At 34.9% G+C, this 14,978-nt stretch overlaps 1 protein-coding gene across 1 annotated transcript; it reads right to left on the bottom strand.

Annotated features, from left to right (window-relative positions):
* Window positions 1-2,818: 2,818 nt before the first annotated feature.
* On the bottom strand, window positions 2,819-12,542 carry LOC100250441 (probable xyloglucan glycosyltransferase 6). Its single transcript, XM_003635370.4, has 5 exons — window positions 11,565-12,542; window positions 7,556-7,864; window positions 5,167-5,457; window positions 4,972-5,085; window positions 2,819-3,998 (listed from the first exon to the last, which is right to left on the bottom strand). The coding sequence occupies exons 1-5, from the start codon at window positions 12,471-12,473 to the stop codon at window positions 3,360-3,362; spliced, it is 2,262 nt and encodes a 753-aa protein (XP_003635418.2). The 5' UTR covers window positions 12,474-12,542; the 3' UTR covers window positions 2,819-3,359.
* Window positions 12,543-14,978: the final 2,436 nt, after the last annotated feature.

The following is a 14,978-nucleotide window of genomic DNA, read 5'->3' as shown; positions in this document are numbered from 1 at the left end:
CAGATTGCAAATGCCACCGGAAAGGATAAACAGCGGAGGAGGGCAACGAAAAGAGAGTGATTGGAAATGCAAAATGCAGAATGAGACAATGAACAAAGAAGACTCTGGGAGCAAGAAACGTCTAAATGAATCCCAAAAGGTCTGGGATCCCTATTTATAGGGGACCAAAACCCTAAGGATCCTAAAAGACAACCGTCAGAAAACACACCCCAAAGCAACATGCCGCCTAAAAAAACGCCTCGGTGGAAGTGTCCTTCCTATAGGCAATTGACACGTGTCTCACTCACATTGGAGGACTCCAAGGGACAATTTCAGCTCGTCTACCCCTGCCCGAACATAAGTGCATGTGCTGAAAGGGGCATTGTGGGGGCCTTATCCCACGTGTCCACCCACGTGTACTTTCATGGTCTGTCTACGTGGCATCATCCCAACTAGGCCACATGTCACTTCTTTCACCACTGCTCGGACAACCTTCAAGGCATCCAGAGACATCCTGTCCAGACCATTGGTGCCATTGAGCAGCCCGCGTCTCCCTGATAGCCTCAAATCTTCTTTGATATGCAAGGCCCTGGCTAATTGACACCAGATTGACTGATGAGATTCTTCTCATCCTCATGTCTACTTCAGTAGACATGCACGTCAAGTCTCAGGCCATCAACAAGATTGAAAGGACAATAAGTTGTTTCATGACGCGTCGTCTAACATAGCCCCCAACTGCCCTACAGATATGATGATTGCCTTGTCACTACTACGCAACCATCACTACAAGGGCCAACTCAGCACTACTGAGCCATTTTCCACCTTTGAACACTAAAAAAAAAAAACCTTACTAAAATAGAACAAGAGGAGGACACTGTGAGCTCTCTTTCTCTCTCTTTTGAGGTTTCCATTCATTCCCAAAGTCTGACTTGGGCTTCGGAGGGTGTGTTTGGACAACCCGTCTGGGCATTTTTGTGCAAGAAAGTAGAAAACCCAGATTCCGGCACCGAAACGGGAACTTTCACTACCACATCTAAGGAAGGAATCCATTCTCAGTTGACTAGGTATCAACACTAACTTGACCATTGGAGAGGTCTTCCTGGAAACTATCTTAATAAAACTTTTTTTTTGTGAGAATAGCTAAGAGAAGGAGACACAAAAGCTAAGAGCCTAGGTATAGAAAAAACAAGGCCCAACAAAAGAGATGGTCAACCTTATGTCCAAAGTTGGGTTGATTTTTGGTCAAGTAGGTTGATTAAGCTCAATTTGGGAGAGGTTTTAAAATTTATAGCTCTTGGTTTTGATTCAAATTTGATGTTGGTATTTAACTCACTTCTCTTTTCACTTTTTTTCTCGGTTTCTATATTGAACTTTAGAACAATACTATGCATTGTGTTGTGTATCATATGTATTCTTTGCTATGGCTTGTTTTGTTTATCTTCAAAATATATTTGGTATGTGGGAATGAGAAATGAAAATAAATATTTTATTTCTATCCTTATTTCTTTTTAAATAAGAATGAATTTGATTATTCTAATTCTTGTAATGTATCTAGAAATATAAAATTGAAATAATTATTTGTTTTCATTTCAATATTCGATAACAATAGAAATATGAATAGAAAAAATGATAATAATATCTTTACACATAGTTTAAAATGATTTTTTATTTTTATTTTAAAAGAATATCCTTTAAGAGTGTTTTTTTATTATATAATAAATTTAAAAAAATAAAATTTACTTAATAAATAAAAAAACAATCATAAAAAGTAAAAAAAAAAACATAATGAAAATGTAGGAATAAAATAATACTTCTAACTTATGTTTGGTTCCCATAAAATTTAAGGGAAAACACAATAAAAAGAAAATAGAGAGGAAAAGAAGAAGAAATGAGAAAATGAAGAAAAATAAAAAAATAAATTTAAAGTCAATAAATTATTTTTATTTGTTACTTCAAACTCAATTTACTTATTTTAATTCATTGATAAGAAGATTAAATAATTTGAAAATATACAAGTTTTTAATTACTTTTATTTTTATATTATATTTTCTTTGGTATTTTCCACACAACCAAATGTGAGAAAATTATTTTTCTTAATATATATATATTTTTTTTCTTAATACTTTTCAGGAATAAAAAATAACCTTAAGAACTTATATATCATTTTATGTACTAAGGGAATTAAAATATTTCATCTTGAAAATCAATTAAAATCCCACGTATAAGATGGATTTCATTTCTAAGTGAATCATTATTGATTTCCTTCTCATTGTCATTAGAAATGGGTAAGAAAAGAATCAAACACGCCCTTAATATTTTGGAAGGGGTATAATCAAATATAAAGTTTTTTTTTGGTGGGTCAAATATTTTATGCTCCTTGGTTCTTCCCATCTTATTGACATATTATATATGCATATGATAATCCTTTCCTATAAACATCTTGGTCAAAATAAAAATATTCTTAAATTTTGAATAAGGGATCTTGAAATATGGCATCAATATGATGATGACACACCAATAATTTTTTTTTTTAGTGTACAAAATCATGTGACTTTGTAACAAGAAGCAAAAGCAAAGCAAAGCAAAGAGGAGAGACAACCATAAAACCAAAACAAGAAATTTCCATTGATTTTGATATTTTCCTTGATAGTTTTATAAAATCATCGATATTTGTGAGACCTAAACCTGAGCCATGGATGATAATGGTTTTGTAAAAGAAGCAAACAGAACCGAAGCTGCTACAGAAGAAGAATGAAGACTCCTGAAATCCACCAGGAACTGAATTATCCCATCATGTCCAAAACAAGAATTATTGAAAACTATCCGGAATACCCGATCAGATTTCAACACTAGTATAATCAAATTATATAATGGTACACAACCTGTCCAATAACAAAAATAAAGAATGATAAATTTGATTATCCAACAACAGCAGCTCTCTCTCAGAGTGGCATGGACAAGCAATTGTACAATGGAATGAATTACACCAAACAAACAGGCAGGACAGAGTCAGCTGTTTCTCCACCACGACGCTCTGCTGCCACTGCCACCGCCACTGCCATCACTGCCGCCGCCGCCACCACCACCACCAGTAGTTTCAAGTTCTGTTTCCTATATTTCAGGCTTAGAAAACTTTTACATAGACCCATGCTTGTCTCGGCAAGAACAAATGATATATAACAGTCCTTTTCCTCACTTAAACAATAAATAAGAAAACGAATTGCTTTTGATTGGGAGCCAAGGACCACTATTTTATAGCATGTATCAATAATTCCGCTCTGATTATTGGATTTGAAGGCTGTGGTCAATTTGACCTTTCGTCCCAAAGTGTATATCCATGGAAAAGAGCTTTCGAAGCTACTAAAATAGTGATAGGAAGGTCAACTCACCTGCTCTCCGATCAAATCAAGACCCACCACTAGAAAGGTGATCCCTTGAAACAGCAGGAAGTAGAAGTGAATTCCCTGGGCAGACAACAAGCTTCTTACTGAGGCAGTTAACAAAATAAAGGCAAGAGCAAGTTCTTTCCTGTATAAACGGTTTCTTTTGGTTTTTCCAGTTTTCTTGGTCATTTCTAGTTTGTTCAGCTCTAAAATGCCTGGGTCTGAGGACGACCTGTGGAGACTGGAGCCTTCCACAAGAGGGTCAGATTCTTTCTCAGCAAATGCAACTAGGTCTGCCTCTGAGGATCTTCCCAATTTCTTTGTAACTATCCATTCATAAGAACTCCCAAACCGAAACAGCCCTGATATCATGGCATTGAATTTGGTCACTGACATGGTATTCTCAAATAGAAGGTAGGGGACTATAAATGGGAATGACCGTGGTGCCGGAACAATATTCAAGATGGACATGATTCCAGGGACATAACAAACCACCCAAGCTGGCAACTGAGCTTCAGGCAAGAACATGGTCAGGGGGAGGATAATGCAGAAGAGGGTGAATGAATAAAAGGGCAGGATAAGCTTCCGCAAGAGGAAGAAAAGAAGTATTAAGTTGGCTTTCTTGGCTGAACTCACCTGAAATTCAAAAGAAAGCTAATATTAACCAAGTATAACATATGAAACCAGGTAACTTCCAAGGCCACAATTAAGGTCACAGCATGGTGGAATAAACTTAATCTCAGGGATCATTATGTGGTGCATGATTCTCAAAGTTCTCATAGAATAAAATTGCAGAAAATTTAATGAACAACAAAAAATAAATATTTCCTTTCTTTTGTAAGTTATATAATTATTTAAACTTAGAAGAGGCCATTATTGGTTCCACCAAGGCAACCAAAAGAACTTATGTTTTACTCAATATAGTAGAAACTTTAGTAAGAGAACATCTAGAAAACCAATCTTTTGCAAGTGAAGTGGTTATATGGCACCCATTTGCTAGACTTGTAAATATAAATCTGATCAATCAACTTAGAGCCCATTAACCTCTAACTGCCTACTTTGGGGAATTCCAGTCTTTCACTCTCAAAACCAACAGGCAACTTAATAAGGTTGGAAACTACACCATGAACAAGAACCCCACATCATTTCAAAGAAAAAAAAAAGTATGGGGTTAAAAGGGAACATTCAGAAACCACAAGAAATGAAATATAAGCCAGCCAAATGTACATGCCTCCCACTATGTTATGATTTTCTATAACCAAAATGTGCAGAGGTAAGTCACACACTTCAAAAACACCATCTATTTAAAACAAGTTCTAACTTGTAAGTGAAGCCCGGGAAACTCCATTCTCCATCTTCCAACTGTATTTTGTACTTTAATTTTCATTTTTGGGTGATTGCGTTTTCTCTTTTGCTTCCACTGAAAAACTAATTAATCAAAATATTTCTAGCTTAATATTTGGAGTTGACCAAAAGTCTCCTTTCTTGTTGCCTCTCAAAATAAACTCCTGTTAAAAAATTTCAAATGCTTTTGATACTTGAGGTTTTCTAGACTGAAAAAGAAATATTTTCTTCAAAGAAATGAGATAACGAAATCAAACTCCCATACCTTTGAACGGAGTATGTCAAAGAAGCACAAGCGGAACAATTGCATTGGACCTGAATGCCAACGGTGTTGCTGTTTCTTGTATGCCTCATAGGACTCGGGGAGTTCACAAAGGCACTGCAAAAAGAGAGAAAAACCCTGACATCCAAAATCTCATATGTCTGGAGGAACTCTCAGAATGTCAAAACATTTACAAACCTTTACATCATTCAGATATATGAACTTCCATCCACAAAGGTGAGCTCGGACGGCAACATCCATGTCCTCAACAGTTGTCCGTTCCAACCAGCCACCACAATCTTCAAGGGCTTTGATTCTCCATACACCAGCAGTTCCATTAAAACCAAAGAAGTTGATGAACACACCATTGACCTGTTGTTCAACCTCAAAGTGGAAGGACAGGTTTATGTTCTGTAATCTCGTAAGCAAATTCTCATCCTTGTTTACAAAGGCCCACCTTGTTTGGACCAATGCTAGATCATCATTCCCCTTCAACCAAAAGAATGCCATTTAAAAAAAAAAAAAAAAAATTACCAATTAAATTTAAATACATTAATAATACCCAAAGCAGATTGAATAGGTCATATGATTGAGCATATAAGGGAAAAAGAGTTGAAGATATCAAATCTTGTCATCTCAAATCTAATCTATCAGCAAGCCAATATAAAATAAGTGCTAAATATAGCTCAACTCCTAATCTAATCAAGTCCAGCTATATGTTAATCAATACCAAATGATGTAATCTTATAAATCAAATCATGATGCAATTTTCCCAAATTTCATATTCAACAATTTCTCTCAAATTGAAGTTCTAACAATTTCCAACCTAAAAAGGCATTCCACACTTCCATTGCAATCCCAGTGAAAAAGGGATCCATTGCTTTTGTCAATTGGAGAAAACAATTATTTGAGCAACTGCTGCTATCCCTTGCAATGAATCTCAATTATAAGAATGCTTCTATAGCTTCACATAGATCTGAAAATAAATCAACAGTTGGGAAAAAAAAAATAGATGAACAGTTAAATACAACAATTGTCTCTCACACTAGACACAACCAGCTGAAATACAGAGCGGATTTCAGCAGGAAACAAATCACTCCAACAGTTGGGCCCAAAAAATTGAAGATCATCTCCCAAATTGTTTCTTGCTTTGGGCTGAATGCGGGTAAACAAGTTCTCATACCTGATCAAACAACAAAATGCAGGTGCACAAATTCCTTCTTTTTTTTTGCCCCTAGCCCATGTAAACCATACTTTTCACATTGTATGGTTATTTGCTTATCAAACAACTTTCTTTTTTCCTTACAGGGTCAACCAATCAGCTCTTTGACACATGCAACTTTCCTTTATCTCTCCCTTTACCAGCTCCTTCTTTTCTTTTTTTCCTCTACACTCTTCCCTTTTTACACGTGTAGAAGAAGGATAGGAGAGAGTGAGAAAGGGTTCATCGTTCTTCCCTAAGTTATTGTGCACTACCCCTGTTATCTTCCTTTCAGGCACAGAACAAACAGCAAGACCCAGCAAGACCAACAGCAAAAATAATAACCTTACTTATAGAATATAAAACCTTAGAAACTCAACAAAATGATTAAAAAAATGAAAGACTTATATGTCACCCTATTACAACTAATTCTTTCCCTAGAATTCCTAAGCCTTCCAAATAATGGAATTTAAACATAAATAGGATTTCAAATCTTAATCAAATCAGAAATTCAAAAAGAAGAAAAAACAAAAAAATGAAAGTCTAAAAAGCATAGGAACTTCATACAATAAAAAATTCCCCGAGAAGAGGATCCTTCACATACAACAAACTTTAACTCTAAATGGAAAATCATGGTTAAACTTTTTTTTCCCTCCCTTTTTGGACTTCTCTCTCACATTAACTTGTCATACTCTAGTCCATATGTCTTCATATTAATGAATACCTAGCTCGTATTCAAGCTGAGTTTTTATTAAAACATGCTATTTGTCAATGAACCAACTTTCAGACATAGTAGTGTAGGATGAAGAAAGAGAGAAAATAAGGAGAGAAGATTCTCTTGCCTGTGTTACAGGGAGTCTACTTTGGTTTGAACCTAACAATGTCCATTTTGTTTTTTAGTTTTAACCCAGGGAAAGGATGAGGCACATGGGTACCTAGTTAACTCATCCCTATTTTTTTTGCATACCTTGTCGCAGTCATACAAACTGCAGGTAATGAGGGAAATTGTAATTGAGGGACTTGAATTAGGCAAGCGGAGTGTTTTCAGAGTCTGGTATACTTTCCTTGTTCAAACAAGTTGACAGAAATCCTTGACATGAGTACAATAAAAACGAATTACACTTAATGGAAAGAAATGTTAGGCAACCAAGAATATGTACATAAAGTAAGAACAATCAAGAATAGAATTTTGAGCCGGGTGAGTAAAGGGGGCTAAGAATGAAAGAAAAAGAATAAACATGTATTTCAATGCATGATAAGGGGATGTCAGCTAAGGTGGTTTTAGTCATAGCTGGCAAAAACAAATGATGAACGATACCTAAACTTCAAGTAAAAGCCTGCATGAGCCAATAGAACTCTTCATAGGGTTAGTTATATTGAAGTTACCTTAAAATAAGGAATAGTTTTCTTCAAGAAATCTGGCCCTGGTTGAAAATCGGCATCAAAGATTGCAACAAACTCATAATCCTTAACATAGTCACAGCTCATTGCAGATTTGAGATTCCCTGCCTTGTAGCCTGTGCGGATAAGGCGATGTCTGTACAATATGCGCAAGCCTCTTTGTTGCCATTTCTGTACTTCTGCCTTGATAAGGTGTTGAACATCCAAATCATCAGAATCATCTAATACTTGTACGAGCATTCTTTCCCTTGGCCAGTCTTGGATACATACTGCTGCAATAGATTGCTGGTAAACCTGTAAGACACCCCCAACAACATAGAATACTTAAAATTACGGAAGCAAAGAAATTAAATTGAAAAATCAAATCTACACAAAGATAAACATAGAATATACATAAAAGGAAGTGAACAGAAAAATTAAAAGAAAAAACAAAGGACAAAAAATCAACAAAAAAAGTAGAGCACAATCATTAGCAAAAAGCAATTCAGTTGATCTTCTTATTGGTATCAAATTAAACAGAGGAAGAGAAAACAAATTGATTTACATTCTCAGTTTTGTTACCAAGGAAATACATGACCAACTCAACTTATTGTTGTATAAATATCAGAGGGTCACCAGGAATCCAATCGACCTTGCTGCTCTTATTGGTATCAAATTAAACAAAGGAAGAGAAAGCAAATTGATTTACATTCTCAGTTTGTTACCAAGGAAATACATGATCAACTCAACTTATTGTTATAGAAATATCAGAGGGTCACCAGGAATCCGACCGACCTTTTTATTTTAGTTGTCACTTCCCTCTATGCATCAAATTTCTTCTTCTTCTTTACAGCTGGCCCCATACTTCAACCCATTCCCCCGCACGCACACACACAACAACAACCAAAAAAAAAAAAAGGGAAAGGGAAAAGGCACCATTCTAGTTTGGAATATAATAGGTCACACAGTAATTCCTTGTCCAAATTCATCGATAAAAATACAGACCAGCATCCAGTCTGGGACAATTAAGTGTTGCACTAGCACAATGCCTTTTTTGATTTCCTATAATCCTACTTTCGTGACATTGATAGTGAGGAGCACCAAATTGAATAGCACCTGATGTGAAATGGTGTTAACTTTATACAGTTTCTGACTTCATGACGGACCCATGGTTTGTCAAGCTTCAAGTTGGATTACATATGTGACCCACTCTTCCCATGCATGCCAAAAAATCAGGTTTATGAGAAATTGAGAGCTTCCATCATCCCTCTCCCATGTCAGACATTAAAGGAAATGTGAGGTTATGGATTAGGTGGAATGTAGCATTTAGTGTTCATGACATGCATGAAAGTGGTATATAATCCTAAGTTGAGAAACATGAGGCCCTCATTAAGCTATAACTATATTGTGTGTGTGTGTGTGTGTGTGTGTGCATGTATTATTGGCCTAGCTCATTATAAATTAAAATTAAGAATAATTGTGTAATTACAATGAGTGATCAGCATTCAACATTCAGCAAAATTACAAGAAAGAGAAAAAAAAAGTCTTCTAAAGCATCATAATAGTGAATTGTTATCTAATATGGTCCACAAAAAGAATAAAAAATGTATGCGTATGAGCGTGCCATAGGAAGCTCCAATCAAAAGAAGCATATTTGTGGTTTGCTCATGTCAATCAGCCCAACGAGTGTGATATTAAAACCTTTCTACTTGTAGAACCTTTTGTGCACCACCTTACCAAGAGTGCCTTCAATGGGATGTATCAAATCCTATGGGTATTTCTAAATCAAATCAAATGAATAACACCTTTATCAAATACATTTGGGGCTAGAACTTTGTTGTCACCATTGTAATGAAATTTTGGGCAAATGCTTTCTCACCAAAAGAGTGAATTGCCATTGGGGTGTGCCTTCTTTACCTATGCTTGTGCATCCCACTTCATGTTTGCCTAAATCCATGACAAGACCTTGGGAGTCCTAAATGACATTAAAACATAATGCTTAAATCCATGGCATGGAGTCCTAAATCCACACCAAATCACCATCTTGATATTGCACCTCAACATTGACAATTTATGTCAGCTTCCCTGTTATTCAAACCCTAATATAATTCAGATAGAAAAAGGCACTGTAAAAGGTTTCACAATTGCCCAATTTTTGCTAGGTATTTGAATCACGTTATTTTAAGGAGCACCCAAAACCATAGCCATGCAAATATTTAGAACTATGATAGTGGTGGTTCTACATTAGATAGAGAAAAAAAAAATTGACGTTATATCTATATGGGCTCCTCTTAACTATGTAGACATGTTTTAACGCCGTGAGGGTCCCTTAGGCCCAAAGCAAACAATGTCTACATGCTTAGGATATCGTCCTTTTAGACATGATGAAGACATCGTGTTTGCATGAAAGGGTAATTATGGTATTCCACATTGGATAGGGGAAAAAGTTTTTATCACTATATATGTTGTATGAGCTCCCCTTAACCATATCCCACAAATTCATACATTTATTACATGTCTACTACAAGACTTGACGCCATGGGAGTATTAGCATCTAGACAACAAATAAACATCGAACACCTATCTAGTATAATGTTATCAGAGAAGAATCATTAATAATTCAGGGAAGTGGAGCAATTCAGCATGTCCTAAGACTTCCTTTTAATCTAACCCAGGCTGCCAACTAAAAGCGAATTTGGAAATCTAGTCAAAGCATGATAGCTTGCTGTCCTAGCAAGAAAACCAACAACAAGATCATAGAAAAACATTTTAGGTTGGATCAATTAAACATCCTTAAATGATGACAGGAAATATTCAATATCCCAGTTAAGAGAAGAAGGTATTGTATTGAAATCAAAGGTTTTCTTCAATGCTCAACTAGTATCAACTATCAACCTTAAAGGAACAATCTTAGATGTGACCATTTTTAAATTAGCCATGCTTGTAAAAGAAACCTAATTCTTTTAAGAAGATCTAAAATGAAATTTCTTATAATTTCTAGACCAGCCATTCATGCTGATGCAATCAAAGGCAAACCAAAAAAATAAGAGGAAGAATTGGATGAAAAAAAAAGTCCTATCCTTCATAGAACTAGTGCAAAAAGAAAATTACATATTGTATCAAGCAGAAGAAGCAAGAAAATATTAAAGAAGCCAACAATGAATGCTAGGTTTTCCGGCCAAACACTCCAAAGAACATAACATATAATCTCCTGGGACAGTTGACCCTTTAACAAACCATATAGGACAAGTCCTAACTAAAAGGCAAGTTCCTAAGTAAGAAACCTAACCTAAAAGTGCAAGTGGGGTGTATCTATAGCCGGCTTTGCCGCTTCACAGCTCCACAATCCCCCTTCTTTTATATCTAAAAGAAGCTTCGCAAAGTGCACTATCAGTCCCCTTCAAACAACAGGGCCCCTGCCATTCTTCCCTCTATGGAACCAGGCTGAATCCCCAACTACATTATAAAAGGGGTCTTGGCAATCTGCCCAATATCATATAAAGCCGCTGCTACTTCATCCCCTTCGTTGCCTGCTTCAATATATTGTTTAAAGTAGTCAACGAACTTATCATTTTCCTAAATCAATAAACCAATTGGCACCTACATGGTAGGCAATTGGTTCTGATGGTCCACTAGGATGATTAAACCCTAAAGAACCTCTGACCATGGTTCAGATGCCACTTGTTTATTTCAATTACCTTCATTTTACCGACAATCGATAATTCTGAGAACAGGAAGCCAAATCTAGTTGGATGATGATGTTCGATCCACTAATGTGATTGGACCCGACAATTATATTGCTGGTCCCATACCCTAACACTAGCGCTAGTTACTAACAACTAAAATTTCGACCAGATATAGAACACAGTTCTTGTTCATAGAAAGCTTATAATGGCACAATTATTTCTAAAGATCTAAATAAAATCATTGCTAAAACCAACCAAAATTCAAGTGAAACAGCAAATATATTGAACAAAAGCTTATTTCCAGGGGCTCGAAACCTACATCTTCTTACCTCCCTCTCATTGCACATTGGGATCTGAACCAACACCATGGGATAATCCTGCACATTCTGCCCCTCCGAATTCTCCGAAAACTCCATCACCGCAACCGGCTTCAACTTCCGGAACTTGATCCAAAAACAACCCAACATCAAAACAATCCGATCCACTGACTGTATCAAGAACAAAACAATACAAACATTCGTCAAACTCTGCAACGGCGGAGCCAGATAATTCGCCCTAATCTTCAACCAATTGGCGTACACAAGCTCAACCAACCCCAACACCTCCACCTCCGCCGAACTGAGGGACGGCGGACTGAAATGCCACCCCTTAAAGTAAGCAACAAGCTCAAACAAGAGCAGAACCAAAACCACAACCAGAAACACCTTAATTGCGTGGTACAGCCTGGATTCAGATCGAGACGAATCCGCGGCAACAGAAGAAGATGCAATTCTCCGATTGGCGGTTCGGAGAATGGCGACAAAGCCATTGGACAGGTAGGCAATGGAACTAGCTAGTTGCTGTAACTTGAGAAGACAGACCCAGGAGAGCTGGCGGGCGCTCCGGGTTCGCTCCTTGTCAACGGCGGGATCGGCGGTGGGAGTGTGGATCTCGACGGAAGTGAACAACCTCTGGGTTTCAGATTTGTCGATGAAGAGGTCGTGATGCTTCTCCCTTTGCTTGTTCCACCATTCTTGGAACTCATAATTTTGCGGTCGAGACATACAGAAACGTGGAAAGAAAGAAACAGTGAGAATGTGCTTGGATTTTGAGATCTCTTTCACTGCACCATTTTTTCTTCCTTCACTACTGCTTTGGTGTTGTGATCCGGAGTTTGTGGGGATTGATTGGGGGGAAGTAGCTGGATGGACTGACGGGTGTCCTTTATTTGGAAAGCCTACACCAAATTTAGTTTTCATCTGTTGTTTGGGCTGATCTCATATGGGTTTGGCTGGTCGATGGATGGGCTGCTTTTGGTGGCACCCCAATCCACAAACTATTTGTTAAATTCAGACCAAAGTGATATGGTTTCCATGAGGTTGGATGAGCTGGTTGGCTTGACTCTTAAGCCCATTCCTAGGAGGGAGAAAGATCTACCTCTCAGAATTAGTAAAGATAAAAGTCCGTAAATGTGACTTCAAAAATAACTTGATTTTGCCATTGATAAGTTTGCGAGAAAGTTCGAGAACATAGTCAAAAGTCAAAAGAACAATACTTTATCAAGTTAGTGTTGAAATTGTAATGGTGAAGGTCACTATGACTATGAATGTGCAACCAAAAGGAAGAATAAATTTGTTGTGAATGCGTATGTATGTAGGGGATGAATGGTAAAACTTAATTATTTTTACTATTTAAGTTGATTTTAAGTTAAATTATATTTAAGTTATTGATTTAAAACTTATTATATAATTTTTATTTTAAATATTAAGGTTGTTTAATAAAACTAATTTAAAATTTATTCTAAATTATCAATTTAACATATTTATCCTTATAAATTATAATTAGGATAAAGAACGTCGAGCAACAATGAAAGTTATAGAGTAGTAAAAAAAATCGTGGAGGTAATTCAAATAAATAATGATAAATAAAATAAAATAAAAATATGAACTTAAAAATAAATTAATTATTTTTACTTTTACTTAAAAATTGTTTTTCACTTTAAATCATATCATTATGTTATTTTATAAAATATATTTGATTTATTTAATGATTTAATTAAATAATTTTAAGTTATTAAATTGGTTCATCAAATACCCGGTAAGTTTGATGTATATTCTTTTAATACCCTAAATTTGATTATGAAAAAAAAAAAGGAAAAATTATGCTTCCACTAACTAATAAAAAAAAAAAAAAGGTTTTTAAGAACTTCAACTATCATCTTTCATGTTAAATGTGTACCATTAATAAAATTATTCTTTAAACATAGACTTGAATAACACTTATAACAAGAGATTTAGAATTGTCCTTTTTTTGATGTGACAAAACACGAAAAAAGGTACAACCTTTTTAATTTAAAAAATCAAAGAATCACAACTCCCCAAGTCACCTTCACTTTTAATATTTTTTTTTTTTTATCATTTAATATCATTTTTTTTCCTCCATATCCCTTTTAATATCTATTTTTAAAATATTTCAAAGCCACAATAGGTTTCCTTTTTAAACTTTTTTAATTTCAATTTTTTTAATGTTTCATCCTTTTATATTTATTGGTTAACATATAATAAAGAATCATATAGAACAAATAAAATATAATCTAAAATACAATAAAAAAACAATTAAAGTTTCTTAGTTTTTTTTTTTAAATATTCAATTTATAATTTTGAAGAATAAAAGAGTATATAAATACTTTAAAGTAAAAAGATAATAATTTTTTTATTAAAAAACAAGTATTTTATTAACTTTTATGATTAAAAATAATATTTTATTTCCACTTTTTTTTTAATATAAAAATTTGACAACAAAGAAATATAATTTATAATATTTCTCATAATCCTGTCGCAATAATTAAAATACATGTTAGATATAACTTCTAATTTTTTATGTTTGATATATGGTTATGAAATTTTTTATGTTGCATAATATATTTTTATTTAATATAATGGATGATCTCAATATAAATTTAGAATTAATATATTAATAAAGTTCATCATACACCTTCATAAAAAAAAAAATCAAAGAATATTAAATTTTAGATGATCCTATTACTAAATCCAATTTCGAACCTCACACACAAACTTAAGAAAAATACTTACATTTTTCATCAAAATACTTACATTTTTCATCAAAATACGTATAGTCCTTTTAAAAAATATATATGTTTTTTAAGGCAAATCAGGGAGTGATTTGCAACCATACACCACCCTTGAAAATCAAATTTTGAATGAACTTTAGAAAAATAGGTACATCCCATTCTTAGGGAATTGGGACCAATTTTTCTTAACGATATACTAATTTTTGTTGAGGATGTACTTAGGTTTCAAAGTCCTTTTTGGGGTGGGTAAAACCTTCAATCACTTCTCAAAGGTCTCAATTGAACAAATAAACAATAGGAAGGGTGATAGGGGTCCCGGTAGCTTGAGAATTTGATGTACCAAAATCTCTTAAAAATATACCAAATTTTTTTAAGAATGTACCTAGGGTTCCAAAGTCAGTTTCGAGGTGGGGAACCACCTCCAATCCCTTCTTGAAGGTCCCTAAAGGAATATGTGGACCATAAGAAGGAAGATAGGAGTCTCGGTTTCCTTGGGAATGGATGTACCTATTTTTGTTAAGGATCTACCTAAGGTTTCAAAGATCGTTCCAAGGTGAGGGAGGGCCTTCAATCACTTATCAAGGATTCCCAAATGAATATATAAACCATGATAAGGGAAAAAGGGGTCCGAGTAGCCTAAGAAATAGATGTATCAAATTTTCTTAAGGATGTA

This window comes from Vitis vinifera, chromosome 7 (genome assembly GCF_030704535.1).
Source record: "Vitis vinifera cultivar Pinot Noir 40024 chromosome 7, ASM3070453v1".
Taxonomy (NCBI): Eukaryota; Viridiplantae; Streptophyta; class Magnoliopsida; order Vitales; family Vitaceae; genus Vitis; species Vitis vinifera.
This window is presented reverse-complemented; position numbering and strand designations above follow the sequence as displayed.